We start from the raw sequence: 25,012 nt of genomic DNA, 5'->3' as shown, positions 1-25,012 counted from the left end.
TTTCTTCCTTCTGAAGACTTGCCTTGGAGATTGCTGGAAACGTATCTCTGGGAGCGGGAAATACATCACTTTTTGTCCTACTTATTGTTCTTATGGGAGAATGTGCAATGTGCCCTTCCCCTAGTGAAGCAGATCAGCTGTGCCTGGAGTTATCCTAGACAGAGCTGATCTGGAAGATATGTGGGCAGAGCTAATCTGTGCCAGGAGATACCCTGGACAGAGCTTCATTTGGTGATGTCTACTTAAAGCCTTACAGCAGCTTTGAAGTTTGCCAGTCAAAGTATAAAATCTCCTTACTTGTCCTTGATTTAAAAAATGACATATTTTGTATTGGCATGAACATATTTTTATATAGGCATGAAGCAAGATGGTAAGTAGAATTTTGCAAGGCATTGTCTACAATAACTTTTGTATTTGGGAGTTGAAAGCAAATTGATCTGTTGATTCTTTAAATAGAATAAGTCCCTGATGCACTTCCAGCATTTGTTTACAGGTTTCCTTTTTTATTTTTTTTTATAGTTTTGTCTTAAAAGAGAACTTATTGTCAGAAATTATTTTCAATATATTATTAGCCTCTAATTTATAACAGTTGGTAATATTAAAGTCTGCTTTTAGAAATAAGTCATTTTTAATCTGGTGCTGACAAATTGCTTGACTGCTAAAATTGATGAAGTCAGCTTTAGGTGTCAATAAGTGGAAAATTTCAGTTTTTCTGAAGTTATCATCTGTGCATAGTCTCACTTCTGGGTCTCAGATGCTTTCCATGAGATTGATGAAACACTTTGGCTTTTAAGTGTTCTCTTTGCAGGTGGGGTAGGGTGACACCTTATCGGCCAACTCATTCAGAATTATATAAGCTTCCTCTTACTTGCAGTTTAGTTGCCCATCTATTGCTCCAAGTAGGTATTTCAAAAATTAATTCTGGATTCTGATTGCTGCCACCTGTTCCTTACTGAATCTGGTTGGCAAACACAACATTCTATTCCAAGTTTCTTAGCGTTTTAGTTAAACTTGTTTCAAATTCTTATACCTCTGAGGCCTTTGCACCGAGTGCATCAGCATGTCTTTGCAATACCTGGACTGATTTTTGAGTTGGCATTTTGGTCTTTATGGCATCTCTATGTAGTCTAAAAGCAACCGAGTGCACTGACATTTTGTTGCTTTTGGAAAGCACCCTTTTTGAAGCTCAGTATCTGTCATGGACAAATGCTTGCTTTTACACTCAGCATAAGTTTCAGTAGTTGGTCTGATGCTTCCCTGTATTCATCATACCCTTTATGAAGAAAAACACACAGCAGCTTCAAGTCTTATGAGGCATAACTGTTAAGAATAGCTAATCATTTTGTATGAAGTGCTTCTGCCTTTGAGACTCTTGCAACATTCATGAATGCCCAATATATGCCTGTAAATGTTACCCCAAGCACTGACAAGGTCCTTTAAACAAGACCTTGACAACTTCCTCTTATTGGCATCTTTTGTTACAGTATTCTGGTGCAGCCAGTATCAATGTTTAAAAAGCTCCAGACCTTATAGCAGTAAATAAGTCCCTGGCTGCTTAGATGAGTTCTTAGATTAGATTTGAGGGCATGTGGGCCCCAGGACTCTGGCAGAAGTTAATTTTACATATAATGCACACCACATGGGAACTTTTTCCTGAGAAAGACATTAACTTAAAATCATAGAAGTGTAAGCATAGAAAGTCATTATGAGGTTCATAGATTTCATAGACATTAGGCCTGGAAGGGACCTCGGGAGACCATCGAGTCCAGCCCCCTGCCCAAAGGGCAGGAAGTCAGCTGGGGTCATAGGATCCCAGCAAGATAAGCATCCAATTTACTCTTGAAGGTGTTCAATGTAGGTGCTTGAACCACCTCCGCTGGCAGACTGTTCCAGACCTTGGGGGCTCGGACAGTAAAGAAATTCTTCCTTATGTCCAGCCTGAAAGGGTCTTGCAGGAGTTTGTGACCGTTCGACCTAGTCATCCCTTGGGGCGTTCTGGTGAACAGACGTTCCCCCAGATCCTGGTGGTCACCCCTGATAAACTTATAGGTGGCCATCAGATCACCCCTGAGCCTGCGCTTTTCCAGGCTAAAGAGTCCCATGGCTCTCAGCCTGTCATCGTAAGATCTGTTTTCCTGACCTCTGATCATGCATGTGGCTCTCCTCTGGACTCTCTCAAGCTTCTCCACATCCTTTTTGAATTGTGGAGCCCAAAACTGGACGCAGTACTCCAGCTGCGGCCTCACCAAGGCCGAGTACAAGGGGAGAATGACGTCCCGGGATTTGCTCGAGAAGCATCTATGGATGCACGCCAGCATTTTGGTCGCTTTACTAGCCGCAGCATCGCATTGCAGGCTCACGTTCATCTTGTGGTCAATGATGACCCCCAAGTCTCTTTCTTCTGTAGTGCTAACCAACGTAGCACTGCCGAGCCTATAAGGGTGCTGCAGGTTTTTCCTCCCAAGGTGGAGAACCTTGCATTTATCGGTGTTAAACACCATGAGGTTCTCGTCTGCCCATTTGCTGAGCTTGTCCAGGTCAGCCTCGATCACCTGCCTATCTTTTGGTGTGGATGCTTTGCCCCAAAGTTTGGTGTCATCGGCGAACTTGGCCAGTCCACTCCTGACTCCAATGTCCACATCGTTAATGAAGATGTTGAACAGTATGGGTCCCAGGACAGAGCCTTGAGGGACCCCACTGGTCACAGGGCACCATGATGAGTGACTGCCATCAATCACAACCCTCTGGGTCCGACCACGAAGCCAATTTCCCAGCCAGCGGATCGTGGTGGAGCCAAGGCCACAACTGGGCAGTTTGGCCAAGAGGTGATCATGGGATACCAGATCAAAAGCTTTTTTGAAGTCAAGATATATGACATCAATCTCTTCTCCCTTGTCCAGGCGATAGGTCACCTGGTCATAGAAGGAAATGAGATTGGTCAAACAAGACCTACCTGCAACAAACCTGTGCTGGCTATCCCTTAGAATGTTAGCCTCGGCCAGTCCCTCAAGGATGGCCTCTTTAATAAACTTTTCTAAGATCTTCCCCAGGATAGAAGTCAGACTAATCTATTCCATCCACTGCCGTGAGGCAGGATCAAATATACTCGGACATTCCCTGATGTATGTTTGTTGAATCAACTTTTAAAATCCTTCAGTGGTGGAGATTACACAATCTTCCCTACATATCCTGTTCCAGCGCCTCACTGTCAGAACAATGAAATGTTTCTCCCCTTCACTTCTTAACAGCAAGCAAAGATTTAAGCTGTTTCTTCTTCTCCATCAACCTCCTTTTTCTTCCTTTGGCAGCCAAGGAAAACAATTGATCACTTGAAAGCTGGCAAGTCAGTCAGCAACACAGAAGTCCTTGACTTCAGAAAAGCCAACTTTGACAAGCTCAAGAGGCTTGTCGGTCAGGCCCTCAGGGACTGTGACCCCAGGGAGATGGGAGGAGAGTGGATCCGGCTAACTACAGGCCCATTAGCCTGACTTCTATCCTTGAAGCTTGAGAGAGTCCAGAGGAGAGCCACGCGCATGATCAGAGGTCAGGAAAACAGATCTTATGATGACAGGCTGAGAGCCATGGGACTCTTTAGCCTGGAAAAGCGTAGGCTCAGGGGTGATCTGATGGCCACCTATAAGTTTATCAGGGGTGACCACCAGGATCTGGGGGAACGTTTGTTCACCAGAGCGCCCCAAGGGATGACTAGGTCGAACGGTCACAAACTCCTGCAAGACCCTTTCAGGCTGGACATAAGGAAGAATTTCTTTACTGTCCGAGCCCCCAAGGTCTGGAACAGTCTGCCAGCAGAGGTGGTTCAAGCACCTACATTGAACACCTTCAAGAGTAAATTGGATACTTATCTTGCTGGGATCCTATGACCCCAGCTGACTTCCTGCCCTTTGGGCAGGGGGCTGGACTCGATGGTCTCCCGAGGTCCCTTTCTGCCCTAATGTCTATGAAATCTATTAAAATCTTGATGAAAACCTTTTATATACTGGATGGCTGTTCTATCCTACCTGTAGGCTTCTTTCTTCCAGACAAAGCAAACCTAGTTCCTCCCACCTATTCTCTTTTCATCTTGTCACTGTCATCTGGATGTTCCACAGTTTGAAGCTGGCAGTGTCTTTGAGGAGAGGAGTCTTGTTCATCTACTCCTTTCCCCTTAGTTTGCAGCTTACTTATTTTCAAGTGGTTTAAATCTTTCAGTGTTTTATGGTTTTCATCTTTTATTTTGTTCAGCATTGAATTCCTTTTTGGATGCTTCTGTACCATATGATCACAATATCTGGAATGTTTGGAAAGCACACTGTATTCGGCAAAAAGAAGCACTTGATAGCAGGTAGGGTAGTTGACTTAAACTGCACCTGTTATGACTGCCCCCAGACTTTGAGCCACAGAGGTTGTTTCCCTAATTTCACATTTAGGCTCCAAGGTCCAAAAGAATCCTATGGTCTCCTCATAGAAGCTAAGGTAAGCAGTTTGCTTGCATTAAGGCAAGCACCAGTCTTTCATCACTCTTCCTCAGATAAGAGTCTGGTTTTTGTCTGCTTCATATAGGCTAGGGGCAGACATTCAAAAAGCCTGAGCCTGAATTGATTCAATCTAACCTGGCTAGGCAGAAGCAGGTTAGATTGGCTAGACTGGCACATGCCTGCAGTAGCACAGAGTACAAGCCAGGGGGTGCTAGAACAGCCCTCCCTTCCATTCCACAATGCTGAGCTGATGGGGGCATAGCCATGCCCCAGCAGGATGCTCTCATTAGGGAGGGGTCCCCCCTCCCCCCAACCAGCCCAGCAGGGAATTGATATAACACTGTGTTTATCACCCCTAACTCTATGTTTATCACACCTTTAAGAAAACAACAGAGGGACATTACCAGCTACCTGTTGATTCTGCCTTTGTCCTGTCCACCACAGCACGGACCATACCTAGCATGTAGTGTGCTAGCTAATGCTGTGTCTGTTTAAGGCAGAGGGGATGGCGGAATCCCTTCTTAGAGGGGTGGGGAAGTAGGAGGGAGGGGTCAGCCCTGCTGTGGAGCAGAGATTCCCACCCAGTCGGGAGAGCATGTCGGGATGCTGGGGGAATCTGATTTAACTTAAACCAGCAATGGGTCTTGGACAGACATTGCATAAACTGATTTGACCCAAATCAGTTAAGTCTGATACTACATTCAACCAGGTTTATCTCAAACTATTTTCAGCCATTTTCAGATTGGTTTATGTGCACTGGACATTTGTTCTGTTATAAGTTTAAACCAGTTTCTGATCACTTAAACCGGTTTGTGTAACACTTGTCCCTAGCTATAATGTTCTCAGTAACTGAGTAACTTAAACTGGTGGAGAATTACTCAGTAGCTTGTACTGATGTAGAAAACTGAATGAAACACTCACTAAAAAAGAACCACCTTATTGTACTCTCATTTTAAATCACTGACTGCTAGATTTCATTCATGTCCTTTAACCTTTCTTTGCTGGTTTCTTCATCTGTAAAACAAAGTTGTTGATTAAATGTTCAAGAAAATTATGGGGGAAAAAATTACTCAAGGGTTTCAAAATCTTTCCCATCCTCCTCCTCCTTTTCATTAAATTTTGAGATAAACTGAAAGAAAGTCTTTATCAAAATGAGAAAAAATATATTTTCCACTAGGCCAGGTGTATGTAGAATAAAAATTGTAATAATAGTAAAAGCTGGTCATATTTAGACAAGGGATAGCATTTTTTGTATAGCATGTTTCCCTCTGGGGTCAGGTCAACTCTCAGGATCTCAATATTGCGCTGTTAGACAGGAGGCTGTGACACTATTGCACATACACCCCAAAAGTTAGACACAGATCACTAATTCGTATATCATGCATACAATGACATATACACACTCAAACACACTCACCAGGTCACACACATACAACCCACCTGCACATACAGGTAAGTTCCTAACTTGGATGGTACAGTGTGTATGTGTGTGCTTGGGGTACCTGGGATACTTGGGGGAAGGTTCAGGTGAGAGAGAGTTAAAGTGTAGGGAGTGAAACTTGCAAGAACCAGGATTAGAACCAGTGGGCTACAGAGAAGCTGGCTGACGAACTGAGGCTTGGGTTTACTTAAGGTAGACTGGGGTTGGAAACTGAGGCAGACAGCTGAGATATTGTGAGGGGAGGAGGGCAGATAAGTAGTGGCAAAGAGGAGACGGTCAGGAAAGAAACTGAGGCAGAAACCTGGTTGCTCAGGGGAAAAGGAAAAAGCAGTGGGGAGAAGACAGTGGCAAAGAAACGGGGGTTTGGAGGCAGAAAGGAGCTCAGGACAGGTGTTGGAGGTGGCAGTAAGCCAGAAGCAGGAGAGGGAGAAATGAGACAGAAGTTAGAGGGGCGAGGAGCAAAGATTGGAGCAGGACCAAACCACAGTAAAGCAAAACCCAACTTCGGTGTCCAAATAACAGTTTTATTAGACAACACACCACACAGCCCCATGAAGTTCCCCCATACACACACAAGCACTCACAGTGGCAGCAGGAGAAAGAGACTGAGTGGAAGGGCTGGAGTCCAGGTAGGGAAGACAAGCAGCGTCCAAGTCCTTGGTTGAAGAGGGGGTGGGGGGTGATAGCTACCTATCCAGGTTGGAAAGGGGTCCTTGTCCAGTAGGTGTTGTCCAGAGGGTGGTCGCCGGCAGGGCCTCTGGGTGGATAGGTGGTGTGGCATGGTTCTGGTCCAGATGGAGAGGGAGTCCCACTGGGTCTGTCTTCACTGCCCCTGTTTATAGGGGCAGACGGTGTGTGACCCTAGTGACAGGAGGCATGCCCAGGCAAGAGTCAGCCCCAGTGTAGTGAGCATGTGTGCTCCATGGAGGGATGTGCAGTTTCGGGTGTCTGTAATGGTGGGGTACAATGGTGGAGTTGCTGGTTCTGCAGGGTCTGTCTTTCAAATGCTGAGTTCTTGTCTCTGTTCCTGGATGAGGTCCATGGTTCCTGGGTGAATCAGTGCGAGGTGATGGCCTGGTTGTTACAGACCATTCAGTAGAGACCTGCTACCATTGTATTTTTATCATTCCCAATCACTCTTATTCATCTGGGAACCAATTAACATGGGAGGGGTACATGAATCATACAGTTGCAACACAGGGGATGCCTGGGCAGAAGACACAAGATGGAGGCTTGACATACAAAATGGAAATTTGACATGACTTATGCTAACTTACACATATAAGCCTAAAACAGTAATCACACAATATAAAATCAGTACAAACATAGTAATTATCACTTATAAAACAGTGGGTATTGATATCAAAATAGCAGGGAACTTATTTGCAAAGAGGGGAGGGAAAAATAAAACTTACCACCTAAAATAAAATGTTAAAGCTTACCCTACATCTTAGCTTACTTATACTTATCTATAGGGAATAGAGAAGGAGAGAAAAAATCAGAAACAGTTGGGGAAGGGGAAGGAATGTACTTTAAAGTTTAAAAAAAAAAAAAATCCCCCCAAAACTGGGGGTTTTGCTACATATTCCCCCCAATCAACCTTACACAAGGGTGATGTCACTATACTGTTTGAACACCCTTGTCCGGCTATATAGAAAGGAGGTGTGCCATCTTCAGCTGGTTTGAAATTAAAACAAAACTTAGGCAGTTAACAGATATTGAAAGAGGAAAACCTTGGGGGGGTGGAAGAGAAAGAAAATAACATAATGAGGTTGATTTGAACAGTTACAATGGTATAGTTGTCTCTGTCCTTATTAAAATATGACTTTGAATGCAGTTTTTACATACATCTTATTATACTGATATTCTAAATAGCATTTATATCCTTAAGAGAAGTACAAACAAAACCAAACATTTTGACATCTTATCAGATAGTTTAGAGAAGGGAGATAGACATCTTATCAGATAGTTAAACAAACAACCCCCCCCCCAAAAAAATACACATAACCTTTAATAAATATCATGTTGCTAACCAAGTGGAATCTAAAACTTTGCTGCCCTTGTTTCAAATATAAAAACAACTTTCCAGTTGTTTTTTATATTTGACAGTAGTTTTCTGGTGTGGGATCCACAGACAGATTCAGTTTTTAGAGGAAAACTCCTTGCAGTGGCTGATTATTCATATTTATGAATGTATACAATGCTGACATGTGCAGTGGCAGTGCACACATCATTTTGCATTCTTGGAGTGCTTTTCTTTTATACTGAAAAAGTGGAGCAGTTACCTATAGGAGGGTGGCCATCCTAAGTTGAGGATTTTTATGGTCTTTTCCTGCCTCAACATAGGGGTGGCACTGATCAGCCTGAGTGTGTTTTTCAACGGCTCAGAACCGTTCCTTCCTGCTAGCCAAGAAGGGTGGCCGACAGCATAAAAAAGACTGTTCACTCTATTCCTTGAGGGTCAGGTGGTTTATTTAACAAGGAGGCTCCCAAAATTAATTGCTCAATGGAGCCCTCCTGAAAAACTCATCTTTTAAAGTGACAACCTGGCCCAACTGCAACAAGGACATTGGCATCCCTCAGAGGGACACTTTCTCCCTCAGAATTTTTGCTTAGAAAGCCTTTTCCATGTTCTTACATCTCACCCCCATTACCAATAAGGATATACTTTTACACTTCTAGGAGTCCCTGCCTTGCAGCGCAGGCACAAAGCAAACACACAACACTGTTTTGCACAAACACTCAACAATCCCTGCAGTCTCTTGGCTTGTGTTACAAACGTTCACAGTCTCTAGCACAGAACTTAGTCTTCTCTGCTACTGACTTCTTATTGGACCAGCGTTATACGGTGTTGTACATAACCCACACAGACCACAGCATGATCAGGACACGACTTTTTCTTAAAGCAACTGCATCTTTTCCCTGCTCTAGAGCAGTCATTCCTAAAATTGCATCCTTACTCTTTCTTCCTGCCTGCTGTGGCATTCAAACTCTGTTACTCTCTTCTTCTCTCTTCTCTTTCTAAACACTTTCCACATATCTCTCTATCACAGCTGCCTCTGCCTGTTTTCCCACTTCCCTCTATCTTTTTCCTTTCCCTCTCTCTATCACAGCTCCTTGCTTTCTGAATCTCTCTATGTAAGGAAACAAACCTTGAATGAACGAACCACGCATCTTTCTTAGTGAAATGTTCTTTAACTCCCTCACATAGGGCTGTAACAATACAGGCACCAGCTGTGGGGGGCAGTCCTGTCTTCATGATATGATATTAACTCCTACAGTCTTATTTCTCTTCAGTATTCTTCATAAAGACTAACTTTGACAAAAATGTGTCCTTTTCCATCTTTTTTAAAGTAGAGAGGCATTTTCCTACTATGCTGTTTGTGATGCCCTTTCCTTTATCTAATCTAGTTAATCATAAATCAGTTGGACTGGCTAATAGTTTAGCAAGTTTTAGTATTTAGGTTAACACACAGGAATCATAGTAAAATGTGGTAATACTGTATTTTACCAGGAAAAGGAAGTGTGGCTTTTTCGTGTCTTATTTTTCCCTGTTCTCTTTTTTTTTATTATATTCCTCCCCCCCACCCCCCCTCTCTCTGCACAGGGTGGGTATTCTGCTCCCTCCTCTCCCTGGCAGGGCTCATTCCAGGGCATCTCACGGACTGTTCCACCGCACCGCAGACAGAGTGAGTCTGTACTTCTCACTCATCCCTCACCATGTTCCAGTAGAGGCTTCCCTTTTGCACGCACTGTTCATCATGTAATATCTTCCTTTGTCAGGCACAAACTTACAGGCATATACTATACTCTCTGGCCTAACCTAAATGCTTTTTTCAGTCCCTATACAACTTTAGCTTTTTTACAGTATATTACTAGCTGATTTACTGCAACGGTTCTTGAAGTCGACCTGAATAAGCCCCGTGTCCACTCTTGTCAATAACTTGCATCTTGCTTGCTGCATTTCTTTTCCTTTCTGTGGCTGTAATGTGCTGTCCTGTTCATGTGTGTGTTTTGTTGGCTCACAAGGTCTGCATGTGTGTATGTGTGCACGTGTATATAGAGACATGTTTACATAAGATATTGTGGGGATGCATTTATAATTTATTCCTTGTTAAATATTTTAATGAGAAAAATAGTATAATTCTCACTGCCATCCAGGAAAATTTTAAATATTTTTTTTCAGAATTGCTTTGCTGAAACTAATTTCCCTCCCTCAAATGTTGGTTGTAAAGAAAAAACATCTAACACCTTGAAGAATTGGCTGCTCTAAAACATGCGTGATATATTAACATTGCTTTTGTGCTAGCTACTGCTTGAGTTGAAATAAGATGCAATTATTCTCTTGCCTTGGACCCGCAATGCAAAAGGCAAAATTGCTTATTTAAATTGTGTTTACATACAAAATAGCAAATGGTAAGTCTTAATTTGTACTTTGTTGTCTTAATGTACATCGCTGTATGACCAAAGAAATAATATTAATTACACCAATACTTTATTCATACTAATTTATAAATAATGGTGAGCTTGCTGATGCCCAACTGGACCCAAGAGCATCTGGATCAGAAGTGCAAAAAAAAAAGTTACAATTATTAAAGTAATGTAGATTCTCAGGAGACTGGGAATTTTAAAGGTTTATCCTGGCAAATTAAGATTATATTAAATATACTTTGTAATTGTTCTAAAAATGATTTCAGTTTTAAGAAAATGTCATGTTGACAGCATTTTTTACACTTCAGCTACTATCTTGACATTTTTCTGAAACACTGGTCTGAAAAATTCAAAGTGGATAAATACTAAAATTTTTATAATGGATGTTTCCTATATGTTAATTGGACTTGTTTTCACATTTCTACTTTTTTTTTGTATAATGAATTTAGTTTTCACAGAAGATATGAATTTGTTAAAGGTAATAGACTAAGTGTTCAATCCACAGGTATAGCACTAGCAGTAGCAGTGCACAAATGTTGCATTGCCATACCCAATGTTGTCGGCTATTGTCTGGAAACATTCCCCTTTGAGGCAATGGGATTTCTGTGAATTCAGTTTATGGTGGTTCTGAGCATATAATTAAAGAATGTCCAATTGTGTCAGTAGTGTCTTGATGTGTCAGGCATCTGTGCACTAGGAATTGGTCCAAGATACTTTGAGCTATTCTCCAGTGGCTGCAGAAGTGCTTTTAAAAATTACCAACCTCCTGAGCTATTCAGCATCATCATCTCATCTTTAAGCTTTTGTATAGTTTCTTGAAGTCAATAAATCTATATGAAGCTGCCCTGAAAAAGCACAAATTCTCTTTGTGTTTTGTCAGTATGCTCTGCCATTAAAACGGATAAGAAAGTGGACTAGTGTAATCAGGCAAACTTTAATAGTTGCATTTTTTAGAAAGACAGATCTTTTCTCTATAATTATTTGTTTGAGTTTTTGTAACCTTTTCCTGTAAATCTCATTGTTAAATTTGATCATGAAAATGCATACTGAAGATACTAAAGTAGAGATTTTTTTGTGCATTTTTTAACATACATGCTTACCTACAGGATCACATCATTTCTTAAAGTGTTCCCTCAAAAGGAGATTATTCATAGCAATAGCATGTGTAACCCCTCTGTTTTAGTGTTTTCAGATCTGCTTATTCCTGTAAATATCACCTTGAGGGTGTTATTCTGGAAGGGATATTACAGGGCAAGTCTGGGATTTGGGTCACCAATAGGAATAAAACACCACTTTCCTTTAGCAACTTTCTCCTGAAGGTTGACATGGAAGTATCATCTCTAGTCTGGCATTACTTGCAGAACTTTAACTGTATGCACTGTCATGACGATAACAGTCTTTTTACCGATGCATGCATTTTAATAGACTGTCACGTAAAGACATTATTTATACTGCATTTGTGGCTACTTTACAGAACAAATAAGTAATTTGTTTATGACATTTTTAGTAACAAGATTGAATGCCTTATTTCTTTAGCTCCAAAGCTGTAGTATGGTACTTAAATCTTAAATATTCTCCTGTGATTCATCCACTTCTACATACAACTCATATACTTCTGATTCACACACTTAATACAGTAGCTCTAGAAATGTAGTTTTGAGGGTAAAAAAAACTTGTTAATTATTATTCATTTTGAAACACAAAATGTGTTGTAGTAATTTCCCTTTGGGGCCTAGGTTAGGCACATGTTGGAAAACAAATGTCTGTGCCCCACAGACCAAAAAAAAAGAAGGTTTGGGGGGGGCGGGGGATTTTTCACATGAGTGAACTGATTCTGTAGTCTAATTCTCAAGAATTTTTTGCCTGTGGGGCACATCATTTTGTACTTTCTCCACATATGTATGTTAGAAGTGAAAGAAGCATAGCAGTTCTGAAAGATAATTTCTTGATTTACTGCCATCAACAAAAATAAGCTACTGTGTGTCTTTTGATTACAAATCCTTGTAATAGTGTTAACATGCTATTTTACATCTTTATATTTTTAAAACAAATGTATTCATAAGTTTTTATTAAATGTTTTACAAGAAATATTTCTCATGGGCCAGTTAGTGTTCTTTGCAGTTTTGAGCTGCACAAGAAGATACTATAAGCAAAATAAAACAGCTACATGAATTGTCACAGATCATGAATGCTACCCAGCTGGTGTTATGAGAGAGATTTTTAAGTATTGGAAATACTCAGTTACCACTTCAATGCAATTTATTTGGTTTTGGTTTTCACATCTTTATTGCTGCAATTTGATATTATTTCTCATTTTGTTTTTGAGAGAGTATTTTAGCTTATTTATTTATTTTTAACAGAACTATCCTAAGTTGGGGAGCAAAAGATTACATTTAGGAAAGGGACAAGGATTATTTAGTTTCAAAGCATTTGAAACTTAACTCTCAATTTTATATAAGCACATGCTTATCTGCATACACATATGGCTCTACAAATGTATACATGGAGAGTATATTTATTGTCATATACACCAAGTACGAGTATAAAGTTTTATTGTAGTTGGTCAAGTGATATTTAAAAGGCAATAATAATGGATTTTACTAAAACTATCCCAAATAAATGCCAATAAAAACTTTTTGCTACATGTTATTTTACATAGGGCACATTAAACAAAAATATGAAATATGTTCGGGTTTAAAGAAATAAAGTATTTTATTTTCATTGTTTGTAAAATCAGTCTTGCCTAGTGCCTTAAATGTTTCTGTACTGTGTTAAGTAGGAGAGTGCCAATACAGGTATATCTGAAACTTTCCAGATAAAAAAATATGATTTTAAGGTCTGCTGTTTTAATTTCTACCCCTTCCCCCACCCTAGGAGAGAAGTAAATGTCACATTGGAAAGTTGGCACTAACCACCTTCCAGTGGTTGTCTAGCTATTTGTCAAGCTAACTTCAATTCAAAAGCTTTTTCCCTTCTAGGAGAATATATTGATCATCATGATGCAAGGAAAAAGGGTCTTCTGCAATAAATTTTAAAGGTTTTTTGTTAACAGGGAAGTCACCAGGAAGATGAATCAATAAGCACTGCAGTTGACAAGGTCACAAATACCTTATGAGTTACAGTTTCACAAGATAATGCATAATATACAGTGGGAGACAGAATGGGCGGAGTGAAAAAACACATTACGTTCACTATAATACATTGTAGTTAAAGAATTATCGATAACCTTTAATACATAAAACATTAAAGGTTGAAGCATTTAGGTTCTAGGAATGAGGGCATTTTGGCACATCTTAGTACATGCATTACATGTACTATAGTGAATGTATTACATGTACCATAGCCTCTTTAAACTGCATGAAAATCTTTGCTCCTGGAAGTTGGATTTCTAATGAGTGAACACATGTTATTTAACATGTAAATGAAAAATAATACAGTTCAGTCATACAGTTTTCTCATTGTTGCGTCTTGGTCCTCTGACATCATTGTCCTTGTCTTTTTCTTGTCTCTGCTTTCCCATTATGCCATTGGCAAGGAGTTGAGAAGTTAGTCCATTACTTCTGTGATAAAGCGTGGTACAGTACAACTTCAGATTTCTTCCCATCTCCTCTTTACATGTTTCAACCATTTTCTCTTTTGCATGATGCATGCCTATCAAAGCCATGCATGCAGTTCTCAAGTTACATATTGCACTGTTTCCTACACACTTCAAAATATTAATAAGAGAAGTAAATACTACCCTATGTATTCCACAAAGGCATTCTATGTAGAACTGAGATCAAAGATATAGTTATCTTTTAAAGATAACAATATCTAAGAGTGAACCTTAAAATAATGATATTTCTATTTCTGTCAGTTTCATGATAATGAATTTAATATTAATAACTGACACTAAACATATGCTTACCATTTAAAGTGTTAATCAGAGTGACTCGGGGAATACATGTTTGTCTGTTATGGGTGGTCTTTTTCACTGATAAATTGCTTTCCGACTGTAACATCACCCAGAGATGTTCCTTCTAAGGGAGCTGAAAACAGTTCTGCTTCATATATAACTACGAATGTAGCAGAGATTACTTTTCTAATTTAGTAAGCGGTGCACCTAATGAGTAGATATAGAAGTCTATTCCTTCCATTATTTTAGTGGAATATGTGTACAAAGCCTATTACATACTGTACTTTAATTTTTGAGTGCCTTTTCTGAGCTGTATGCTGGTACAAACAGACCATAACTCAGCAACCGTGTGCATAGGAATGCATAAGGGAATGCATTTTAAATAGTCCTGTGCACTTGAATCTTGTTCACATCAATCATACATAGAAACCCTGTTAACACGGATACTGTATACTGGTTTATGACCCATCAGTATGTGAATCAGTCCCAAAAGGATGTCTAATCATACAGAGCACTTCAAGGTTTCTGAGCCAGTTCCATGAAGTATCTGGCTTTAATTGCTGGTGGAAAGGATGCTATTTTTTCCTTTCTTATTTGTTAAGAAACTTTTATGATTAGGCAGTTAACTATCAGATATCTATTACACTTAACCACGTCTTTGTATAAGTACAAAGAAACCAGATAAAGGACAAAGGAGAAGAGTATGAGAGTAGTAAATGTACATTTCAATTGCAAATATTTCCTGAACGTTACTTAACTGCTTTCAAAAGTAGCCTTGCCTTTTCATGAATTGTTCTCCTTTTTCCTACTTTCAAAACCACTGACGATGGTAACCAGCTCTCCAGCAATTTGACTAGAAGTCATTTGTGATAATCCTGGTAATGTTGATATAAGTGGTATTATTAGCTTGAAGCTCAAAAGTAGAAATTGGTACTTTATTCAGAACTTCTCAGTGAACTGAATATTACACTGGAAATTCTAAACTGTACATGGTAAAATTAGTACCATAAAAATCTACATGTAGTGGTGTTTTTACGCTCGCATCATGCTAATAAGTTTTTTAGCCCCTTTCGGTTATGCAAGATGTCTAGGACGCTAGCAAAATTCATATACCATATCTATCTTTTACATACTTTATGTAATGCCAAATGTAGGAGATTTGTCGCGAGTCATATAATTCTGCATATTGGCACCAATTTGTAAAATGCCATTCTAAATACAGCATTATCAAAAGCTAGTTTCTAAGCTGGTTTTCAGATGTCCATTCACATACTTTAACTGTAGAAAACTGAGGTTGTCTTGTCTAATTAGTTACAGCTTATGGTTAGCATATGCTTGATTATAACCATTGTGAGGTAGTTTGGCACATAGTTATGTAAGTAAATACACATTAGGTATGAACATTGACTTTGACTTTGTTCCCCCTTTTTATGAAACCACTATTTGCATCTATTAAACATTGGTGGAGTACAGTCTGCCATACAAAATACATACTCATTTTTCTTCTTTATGAAGTTAAATCTAAACTACTTGCTAAATCTTTCTACCCTAATTCCACATGCATTCGTTTTGAGTGGTTCTTAAACTGCTGTGTGTTTCTGTATCTCAGAATTTTCTCTCCTTTAAAGTACACAAAGCACTTCCCAAAATGGAGAACATTTTGGCCAACGCTGTTTCTTTTTGTGTAAAGTATTTTCAGGAAAAACAGATTTTAGTTTGAGGTCCTGTGGTCTCCCATCTCTGCTAAATTTAATATTAGAAAAATTGACAGAAAATCACTGGGATTTATTATTTAAACTGTAATTTGCATATTAAAACTGTTACTACTATATTATTAGTGGAATAATAGCCCAGGTGAGGGAGATTCCTTACCTGTCATCAATGCTAACCTTGTGAAGAAACACCTTGAGAGGCTGGATACCTTCAAGTCAGCCAGCCCTGTCAGTTTACATCCCAGGGTACTCAAGGAGCTGGATAGCATCATAGCTCAGCCCCTGGCACAGAACTCCTGGCGCTCTGGTGATGTGCCTGAAGATTGGAAGAAGGCCAATGTGGTGCCTGTCTTCAAGAAAGGGAGCAAAGTGGATCTGGCAAACTACAGGCCCATCAGCCTGACCTCAATCCTGGGGAAGGTCTTAGAAAAGATTATCAAAGATGCCATTCTTAACAGACTGGCCAATGGCAACATCCTGAGGGATAGCCAGCACAGGTTTGTTGTGGGTAGGTCTTGCTTGACCAATCTTATATCCTTTTATGACCAGGTGACCTATCCCCTGGACAAGGGAGAAGAGATTGATTTCATATATCTTGACTTCAAAAAAGCCTTTGATTTGGTATCCCACGATCACCTCTTATCAAAACTGGCTAACTGCGGCCTCAGCCTCACCATGATCCTCTGGCTGGGGACTTGGCTCCATGGTAGGACCCAGAAGCTGGTGGTTGACGGTAGTCGATCGTCATGGTGCCCTCTGACTGGTGGGGTCCCTCAAGGCTCTGTCCTTGGGCCTATACTATTTAATATCTTCATTAATGATGTGGATGTTGGTATCAAAAGCGGACTGATCAAGTTCGCTGACAACACCAAACTTTGGGGTAAAGCGTCCACACCTGAGGAAAGGAGGGCGATCCAGGCTGACCTTGACAGGCTCAGGAAACGGGCGGACGAGAACCTGATGCTGTTTAACACCGAAAAATGCAAGGTTCTCCACCTTGGGAAGAAAAACCTGCAGTATGCTTATAGGCTTGGCAGTGCTACGCTGGCTAACGCAACAAATGAAAGGGACTTGGGGGTCATGATTGACCACAAGATGAACATGAGCCTTCAATGTGATGCTGCAGCTAGTAAAGCAAGCACAGTGCTGGCTTGCATCCATAGATGCTTCTCAAGCAAATCCCAGGATGTCATTCTCCCATTGTCCTCGGCCTTGGTGAGGCCGCAGCTGGAGTACTCTGTCCAGCTTTGGGCTCCACAATTCAAAAAGTATGTGGAGAAGCTTGAGGGGGTTCAAAGGAGAGTCATGTGCATGATCAAAGGTCAGGAAAACAGACCTTATGAAGAGAGGCTGAGAGCCATGGGACTCTTCAGCCTGGAAAAGCGCAGGCTCAGGGGTGATCTGGTGGCTACCTATAAGTTTATCACGGGTGCTCACCAGGATCTGGGAGAACGTCTGTTCACCAGAGCATACAAAGGGATGACGAGGTCAAAGGTCACAAACTCATCCATGAGTGTTTCAGACTAGAAGAACTTCTTTACTGTCCGAATCCCCAAGGTTTGGAATAGACTGCCACCAAGGTTAGTTCAAGCACCTACTTTGAACGCCTTCAAGAGACATTTGGATGTTTATCTTGCTGGAATTCTATGATCTCTGCTGACTTCCTGCCCCTGGGGCACGGGGTTGGACTCAATGATCTTCTGAAGTCCCTTCCAGCCCTAATATCTATAAATGATTGTACTTGCCTCTATTCCTAGAAGAATTGCTCAGTGAGAAAGGAAAGACCAGGACTACCACACTGATTTGGTTAGGTTACTGTATGGAACAGGAAAATAATTATTAAAAACTTACATTTTGGTACTGTTCATCTCTCATGCAGTCACATTTTTTATCTTTTTCTAAAATCAGCAGTATTCAGTGTATTTTAATGTCTTCACTTAACTCTTTGTCCCTTGTTGATGTCACTGGTCCAACCTGTCTACCCAAAAACAAAACAATTCATTCAGGAGACTTCATCCTTCCCCCTCCTTTTGAATTTACCTTAGAAGGAGAACTGTACTAAGAGCATTCAATTTTTTTCCCTGTAAAAAACAAAAAAAAGAAAAAAAGACCAACCCAGTAAAAGCTGATGAGTGCTGAGGTTCATGTTAGTAGAGCGAAGTGTCCTTTGCATATGTATTAGATCTAAACAAACATATCTTTCTGTCAAGGCAAGAAAAAGATGGATGAGGGTTTTTTTAAACAAAAAAAATTGCTTCAGTGGTAATATTGATAAAAATGGTAAATAAATCCTTTAAAGTGAGGACTGAAGTGAGATGTTCATTCAGTAATCTAATGGCAAATGTGGCTTTGGGTTTACTGGAATAGTGTGTGACTGCATATTATATACATGAAACAAAAATAATAATTCTTTGTAAAACTTTTATCCTACTATTTCTGTGTTTTAGCAGTCCTTAAAAAGGTACTTTGGCAGTAGTGGTCTCTCTTTCTGAAAATGAAAAATTGAAAATTATCCAAGTCTGAAATTCGGTGATGTTGAATTTTAATAGTTAAAGTGCAGTATGGTAGGTTTGGGATTTCGTTTTTTTTAAATACTGTGAATAGCAGAATCATGAGGAATTCTTTCAATATCCACATACAAATGTAAGGTTAAGAATGTGTTTGATTAGTACACACATTGATCTGTAAAGTCTCTTTTCAGGGAAGAGCGAAGGAAAAATAGAAATGACCCAGAGAAGATACTGACACATCTCATATTTGTAATGCTAGATTCTACCTTCAAATAAAATGTAAAGTCTCCCTTAAACCATGTTTATCTGTTGGTGATAAATGCAATACATAAAATGTAGCCTGAGGTATACTCTGTAATGTCATTTTGTTGAACAGTGTCTATTTATCAGTTTATCTGAATGCCCTTCAAGATAAAACAGCTACATATTATTAGGGCCAATTTATAACAAGTCCTCTGTCCTCAGCTGGGCAAGAAAATTAAATTTTAGAAATTCTTTCTAAATGCACTACAAATACTAAATAGTCCAGTAAATTCCATATTTATTTTTACAGATCTTTAAAATGAGTTAAAGGTGTTGTATAACTAAATAAATAAATAATAATTATGGAGAAGATGAGATGGATGCAGTCTAATAAAAATAATATTTTATTGGGTAAGGCACTTGCATTTGAACTCACTACTCCTGGACATGACTTTATTGTGTTTTCTGCACTGCATTGCAAATAAACACACGTTTATCTGTTTAGTTGACCAAATCTTTTTACATTTTGCGCTGTAAATCAATAAATATATTTCTCTCCTTGTCGGTCTTTTTATTTGGAGATGTATATTGACATTTCTTTTTGTATGTGTCCAATCCCACTTGGATGTATCTTATGAATCCATCTTTTCTGCCTAAATCAACTTTTTAATATGCAAACTGGATATGTAAACTTCATTTAGCATTCAGTCAGCATACCTTGTTTTCAAAATGTTTTTAACTATACATTTCCTTAATCTAATATTATTAATATAATTTCTGTCTTTAACAGCCTCAAGTACTACAGCCTTCCAACAGCCTTCCCAATACCGCAGACCTCGCCCAGGGAAAATTAATTAAAATGTCACATATCAAGGCCCCCAGTGAATACCATAAACATGGCCTGCATGAAAATGGTGATCATCAGAATAAAAATGCTGCTGATGCGTCTCATGCAAATAGCCTGAATGAACGGAAACTTCTATTGAGTATACGGTTAGGTATAAAAGATCTGAATGAGAACGCATTTTTGACAGAAAATATGAAACTTAAAAAGAGTGCTAAAGAACGTGGAGAGATGGCTAGTAATGAAGAAAGTACACTACAGTCTCATGATTCGTCTTTTCAGACACCTGCCCACATGAATACAAGAAAGATGCAGACTAAGTTAGCTGTGAGAAGTAAACAGTCATCCGTGAACCATGCCTCTCAGCCAAAGACTGTAAGAATTGCAAAGCCCCCAAGCCGAAATGCTTTAGTGTTTCCTACAATGGCCAATCTTGAACCATCTCTAGCTTCCAAGGAGCCTGAAATACCATCACCAAGTAGTCCAATACACCTACAGCCAACATCCAGTCAGGCTAACCTAAAGGGTAAACAGAGCCAGAAAATGTCTAAACTTTGCCCAGCAACTGTTTTCTTGCTTAAATCTAAGCAAATAACTATCCCTAAATCTTCATTTATATCTCAGGAGCCTCAAAACACCTCTTCCAAGACTAGCATCCCAAGGCCACTAACACAAAGAAAGGAAAATATGCAAAATCAAAACATCAGTTTGCATTCTGGGGATAGCTTGGCCTCTAATCGACATTCCCGCCTCCCTAAACCAAAGATGCATTAATAACGTGCACATCTCATTGAAAAGAGTCATACATCAATTTGTTTCCCATACATTGACTGCCTTGGTTAAGGCTTCTTTACAAAGAGCCTCTAAACCCTGAATTAATTTTAAAATTAGCATCTTTCTATAACATTTGCCTAGTAGATTTTGACCTATTCTGAAGTTTAAACTATCAAATATGCAGATTCTTGTAAAAGATCAAAATTGTCCAACTATGTTCAAAGTTTGTTAGCAGTTGTTCTCAAGAGAACTGCCCATCAGTTCTCTTAATTTAGTAAATGATGAAGCTTGCAATGACCATTACACACTTTACTGAGATGCTATACTGTGTATTTGTGGAGGAGAGAATGCTTGCAGAAATCATTTCTGGTCCTTTTTGGATTATCTGATAGAATTACTAGTAAATCTCTAGGTTCTTATTACCAATTAGGTTAAAGTAGTGGAATATTTTTACAGAGACTAAATCTATAAGGCTCTCTTTCTGGCCATAATTGTGACTCTATATTCCAGAGGCCTATGCAAAATCTTCATATTTCTCAGAATAATCACAAGTGATGTACATCATACATTTAATGTTTGGGTTTTTTCCTCTGTTATAATCAGAGAGTTACTATATTTGTTTTCTAGCTCATTTTCACTGTTCACAGATGGCAAGCAAGCAAATTGCACAGGGTGAAATGCATCTTACTATATAAAAATACCATCCATTCATGCATTGCAGTGAAACTTTGGTATGCTTGAAGTATGGTTTAGGTATTATTGAGACAATTTTTGAAACACAATGCTAAGGATACTTGTGCACAAACCTGCCTGTGCAAGTGTTTGTGAACTGGTAAGTGATAAACCTCTGGGAATAAGGGGTACATGATACCTGTGTTGAGGGTTCCACAATGTGTTTTAATTACAAACTTTTAACTTTATTGTACTACTTGTATTTATTGATTTCTGTTTAATATTGGAAAGACTCTCAAGTACCTGACTTCAAATGTTTGCAGAAAACTTTGCCATATGTGTAGGGATTTGAAACTATTTTACATAATAAAACTTGTTTCTGAAAACTATTTTTAAAAACCCACAATATTTGCTTTGAACAATCCTATGATGTCCTAATCAGAGCTGGTACTTTAAGGAGTTTTTCAGAGATGTGTATTCTCTTTTTTTTTTTTTTTTGGGGGGGGGGGGGGAGTAACTAATTTCTAAACAAGCTCCTGGTAACTGGGAAGGAGTTGAATGCAGAAACGAGATAAGGAAAGAACTTTCTGCTCTGTAAATAGATGTTCTTTTTTAAGGTAGTCTTGAAATATTTGACTCTGAAGAGGAGGCCATGGGATTGTGAAATTTGTAAATGTACACTATGGGTTTAGGATGTGCATATCCAGTAAAGTGTTCCAAAAATGTATCCATATGTCCCCAAAACCATAGCATCTTGCCCCTGAACCCCTCCCTCCCTTGACCTGAATCTGCCTCAAAATCAGCAGAATTATTATTTTCAAAAACATTAATGAAAAAAAGAAACAAACCGCAAGAACAGTATTTTGGACTTTGCAAAATGAGGATGTATTAAAGTGAGCTTTTCTAAGAAATAAACTGAGTATGTATGCGTGCATGCATCCACAGAAATTTTCACTTCCAAGTTTTTATAGCTTCAGTCCAAGAATAGCTTCCCTGACGCATGCATGTCAAATGACTTGAGGCCAGATGCAAAAAAAAGGATCCAGATGCAAAAATACCCCTTGAAATCAATGAAAGTTCAGGTGTCTCAGTCCCTTTTAGGAGTTATCCTTTAAACTTTTCACTAGATAGTGCACATCCATGTAAGCTTAAATTGCTCAGTGTTCTTTCAGCAAATACTGATCAGATCTTTTCAATTCAGATCTGACTACATTTCTGAAACAAATTAGAACCATGATTTTAGTCCTCCTTTCAAGGAGAGAAAAACAAAGCACTTTGGATTGTTAATAAAGGTGTCTTATGAATCATTCAAAATAGGATGCAATGAAGAGACTACTGCTAGAAATACCATTAGAAAGAAGAGGTATGGAGGGTTTTTTGTTGGGTTTTTGTTTTTCCTCACTCCTTCCCCTTCTTGACTACATAGCTGCTCTCTAAAACTAGAGTAGGTCTTTACTTTTGTAGGGGAAAAAACTGACTTTCTGCACATCCATAAAACTAGCTGCTGACATCTGGGTATTCCTCCAGTTTGAAAAATGCTGATATTTCCATCGCACTCTTGGTTCACTTTCAGGTCTATATAGATTTTAAACTGAAAGCTGACTGTCCTTTAAAGGAAAGGTTATTTTATTTTTTAAATATGTATGTTTTTGTCTAAAGAGAGGCTATTTTTGCTTTAAAAATGTTGATGAGAGGTTATTCAAATGGAATCTTGTTTTCCATTCCCATTTCCTCTCAATTTTCAACAGGTCTGATCTAAGATGTTAGAGTTTAAATTTGCACCTTTACTGACTACAAAAGAACAAAGCAAAAAGCTCATCAAGGTTTTCATAAAATAAAAGCTGATTCTTAAAAATAAATTCTATATTATATAATGTGCAGAACGATAAATAACAGAATCGCAGAAAACTTTGCCACATTATATATTACAAATAGAGAACCTCCCCACTTTTACCTGAAAAGGGAAGTAATTAAGAAATAGAGCTGCTGACTGTAGAGATCTTATGTGGGATGTGCTAGCTGAAATTAATTGTTTTTGTGTTCAGTTTGTAATGGTTCATCTATCTAAACACAATTACATATTTTGGCTTTTAGGGCTTTAGCAAGGAAGGTTTATTGTATGTATAGTAAGTCCAGAGTATGAGGTAAACTTAATCGGTTAATGAGCAACTAACTGGGAGAGAGATGACGTAAAATTGAAGTCAGATTTCAGTGAGAGACTGGGTGGAAAATGAGGTTGCTGTATAAAACACTTAAAGCAGGGATAGGCATGAAAAACAACTTTCTGGTAATTAGCCACCTTATGTGAAGTGGAGATGCCCTTTCAGTACTGGTGCAGATGATTCTAAACATAAATCTAAAGGATTAGACTTAAGACTGTTTAGGTTTTAAAAATTTGTTTATGGCTGATGTTTTTCATGCTTCTGGTGTCTCAGACATTCTTTTGTGCAATATTCAGAGAAGTATTAAGCTACTGTTCAGTATGTGTATAAAGAGACAATTAAGTATTTAACAAATGAACAAACACAAAAGAAAAAACAGAATTGCACTTTAAAGATGAGCTTTATTGCTTGAAGTTGTGCCTAAAATTATCTCCTGTTGTGTGTGGCTTTTGTTTGAAACTAATTTCTCTGCTAGTGCTGTTGTTTCCAAGATATCTTTACATCATCTCACAGAATTAATATATACTCTAGCATGTAAAATTATCCATATAATGTATTGAATTTTTGTTGTGAATTGATTTTTAGTTTAACCATGGAAGTTTAAGCACTTCAGATGCAACTCAGAAGATTCCCCTTACTTGGTCCAAAGCTGGCATTTGAGCTCCCTTTTGAAGCTAACTTTCATTGAAATCTTTTTTTTTTAGCCCTTAGAATAATGTTGCTAGAGTATATTGTGGAGGTATTAGTGAAAAAACATGTGCAATACCTGAAGTTGCTGGAAACTATCATTTATGGTAGCCACCGGTGGGGAAAAAATCAATGACTTCCCATAATGTGGTGCTCATTAAAAATAATTAATAAGGTAAGAAAGTGGTTCCCAAACTAAATTATATTACAGTGTAGCTCAACTAGACAGTATCATAAATTAGTTAATTTTACTCCATCTTTGATCTAAATACTAATACGTTGTATCATAAAGATGCTAGAGGACTTGAACATCATATAAGTGGTTGATTTTATTTGTATGTCACTACCTTATACGCCATGTCATTTAATGCGTGTCCATATTCTGGTAGATGGCGTGTTCCACAGGGTAGTTTGGAAGAGTTTTTGCACAGCATATAGTATTCATAATATGGATATTTTCCTACCATCAAAATGGAAATCCACTGTTGAACAGGGCTTCCAAATCTATTCTTTATCTCATTTGTAGCAACTTACTCTGAGCAGAGTGGAATTTAACATGTGATCATGGTTGTAGGTATTAGTTTTGTACTAATCTATAACCATACTAGCAAGGAAATTCAATTACTGTTATGGTAAAGCTGCTCACTGCCTACCTAAGCATAAAAGCACCACGATAAAAAAATGTTAACTCTGTGTTAGTATTTAAAGTCTTAAATTCAGTACTAGCTACAAAAATAGCATTAATATTACTTGCATTGTTGTTTTTCTTTCTTATTTTTTAAACCAAATTGGGAGTAAATACTGTATATTGGAATTTGCTTGTAAAGTTAATTTAAAAACCTGTATGTAAAGATTCTTTCCCCAGTGTTGTTCTAGTGAATAAAAATGTCAGAATTATAACAAGTATCTGCTTTTTTTAGCATTCACATGTTTTATTTACTGCTTGATTCAATTGTGAATTTTCCCACCAGAAAGTAGCATTGTAAAATTGTCTTTCCCCTGCATCCCCACCCTGTCCCCCAACATGAATTGTCCCCTTCTGATTGAGGAATTGAGATTTTTTTCCTCAAGGATTGTTTTGGTTTTGTTTTTTAAAACAAAAAGGGAGAAAATGAAATACTAAGTTTGAAATTGTGCTCTCTGGCGTTAGTTTGGATGAGAAAAAT

At 38.7% G+C, this 25,012-nt stretch overlaps 1 protein-coding gene across 3 annotated transcripts in view; it reads left to right on the top strand.

Annotated features, from left to right (window-relative positions):
- The window catches only part of CCSER2 (coiled-coil serine rich protein 2), a 148,049-nt gene extending 123,299 nt beyond the window's left edge, over positions 1-24,750 (top strand). For 2 of the 3 annotated variants that reach the window (XM_090057381.1, XM_090057380.1), the window contains exon 11: positions 19,498-24,750. In XM_090057381.1, the coding sequence (XP_089913507.1) occupies positions 19,498-20,325 (828 nt within the window). In that variant the 3' untranslated portion in view covers positions 20,326-24,750. The remainder of the gene's footprint in view (positions 1-19,497) is intronic. The other variant, XM_090057382.1, reaches the window with a different exon arrangement.
- The last annotated feature ends 262 nt before the right edge of the window (positions 24,751-25,012 follow it).

The sequence above is a fragment of the Crocodylus siamensis genome, chromosome 7, assembly GCF_052110815.1.
Source record: "Crocodylus siamensis isolate JL-2025a chromosome 7, ASM5211081v1, whole genome shotgun sequence".
Lineage (NCBI taxonomy): Eukaryota > Metazoa > Chordata > Crocodylia > Crocodylidae > Crocodylus > Crocodylus siamensis.
The sequence above is the reverse complement of the archived record's forward strand: the minus strand, read 5'-3'. Positions and strand labels throughout refer to the sequence as shown.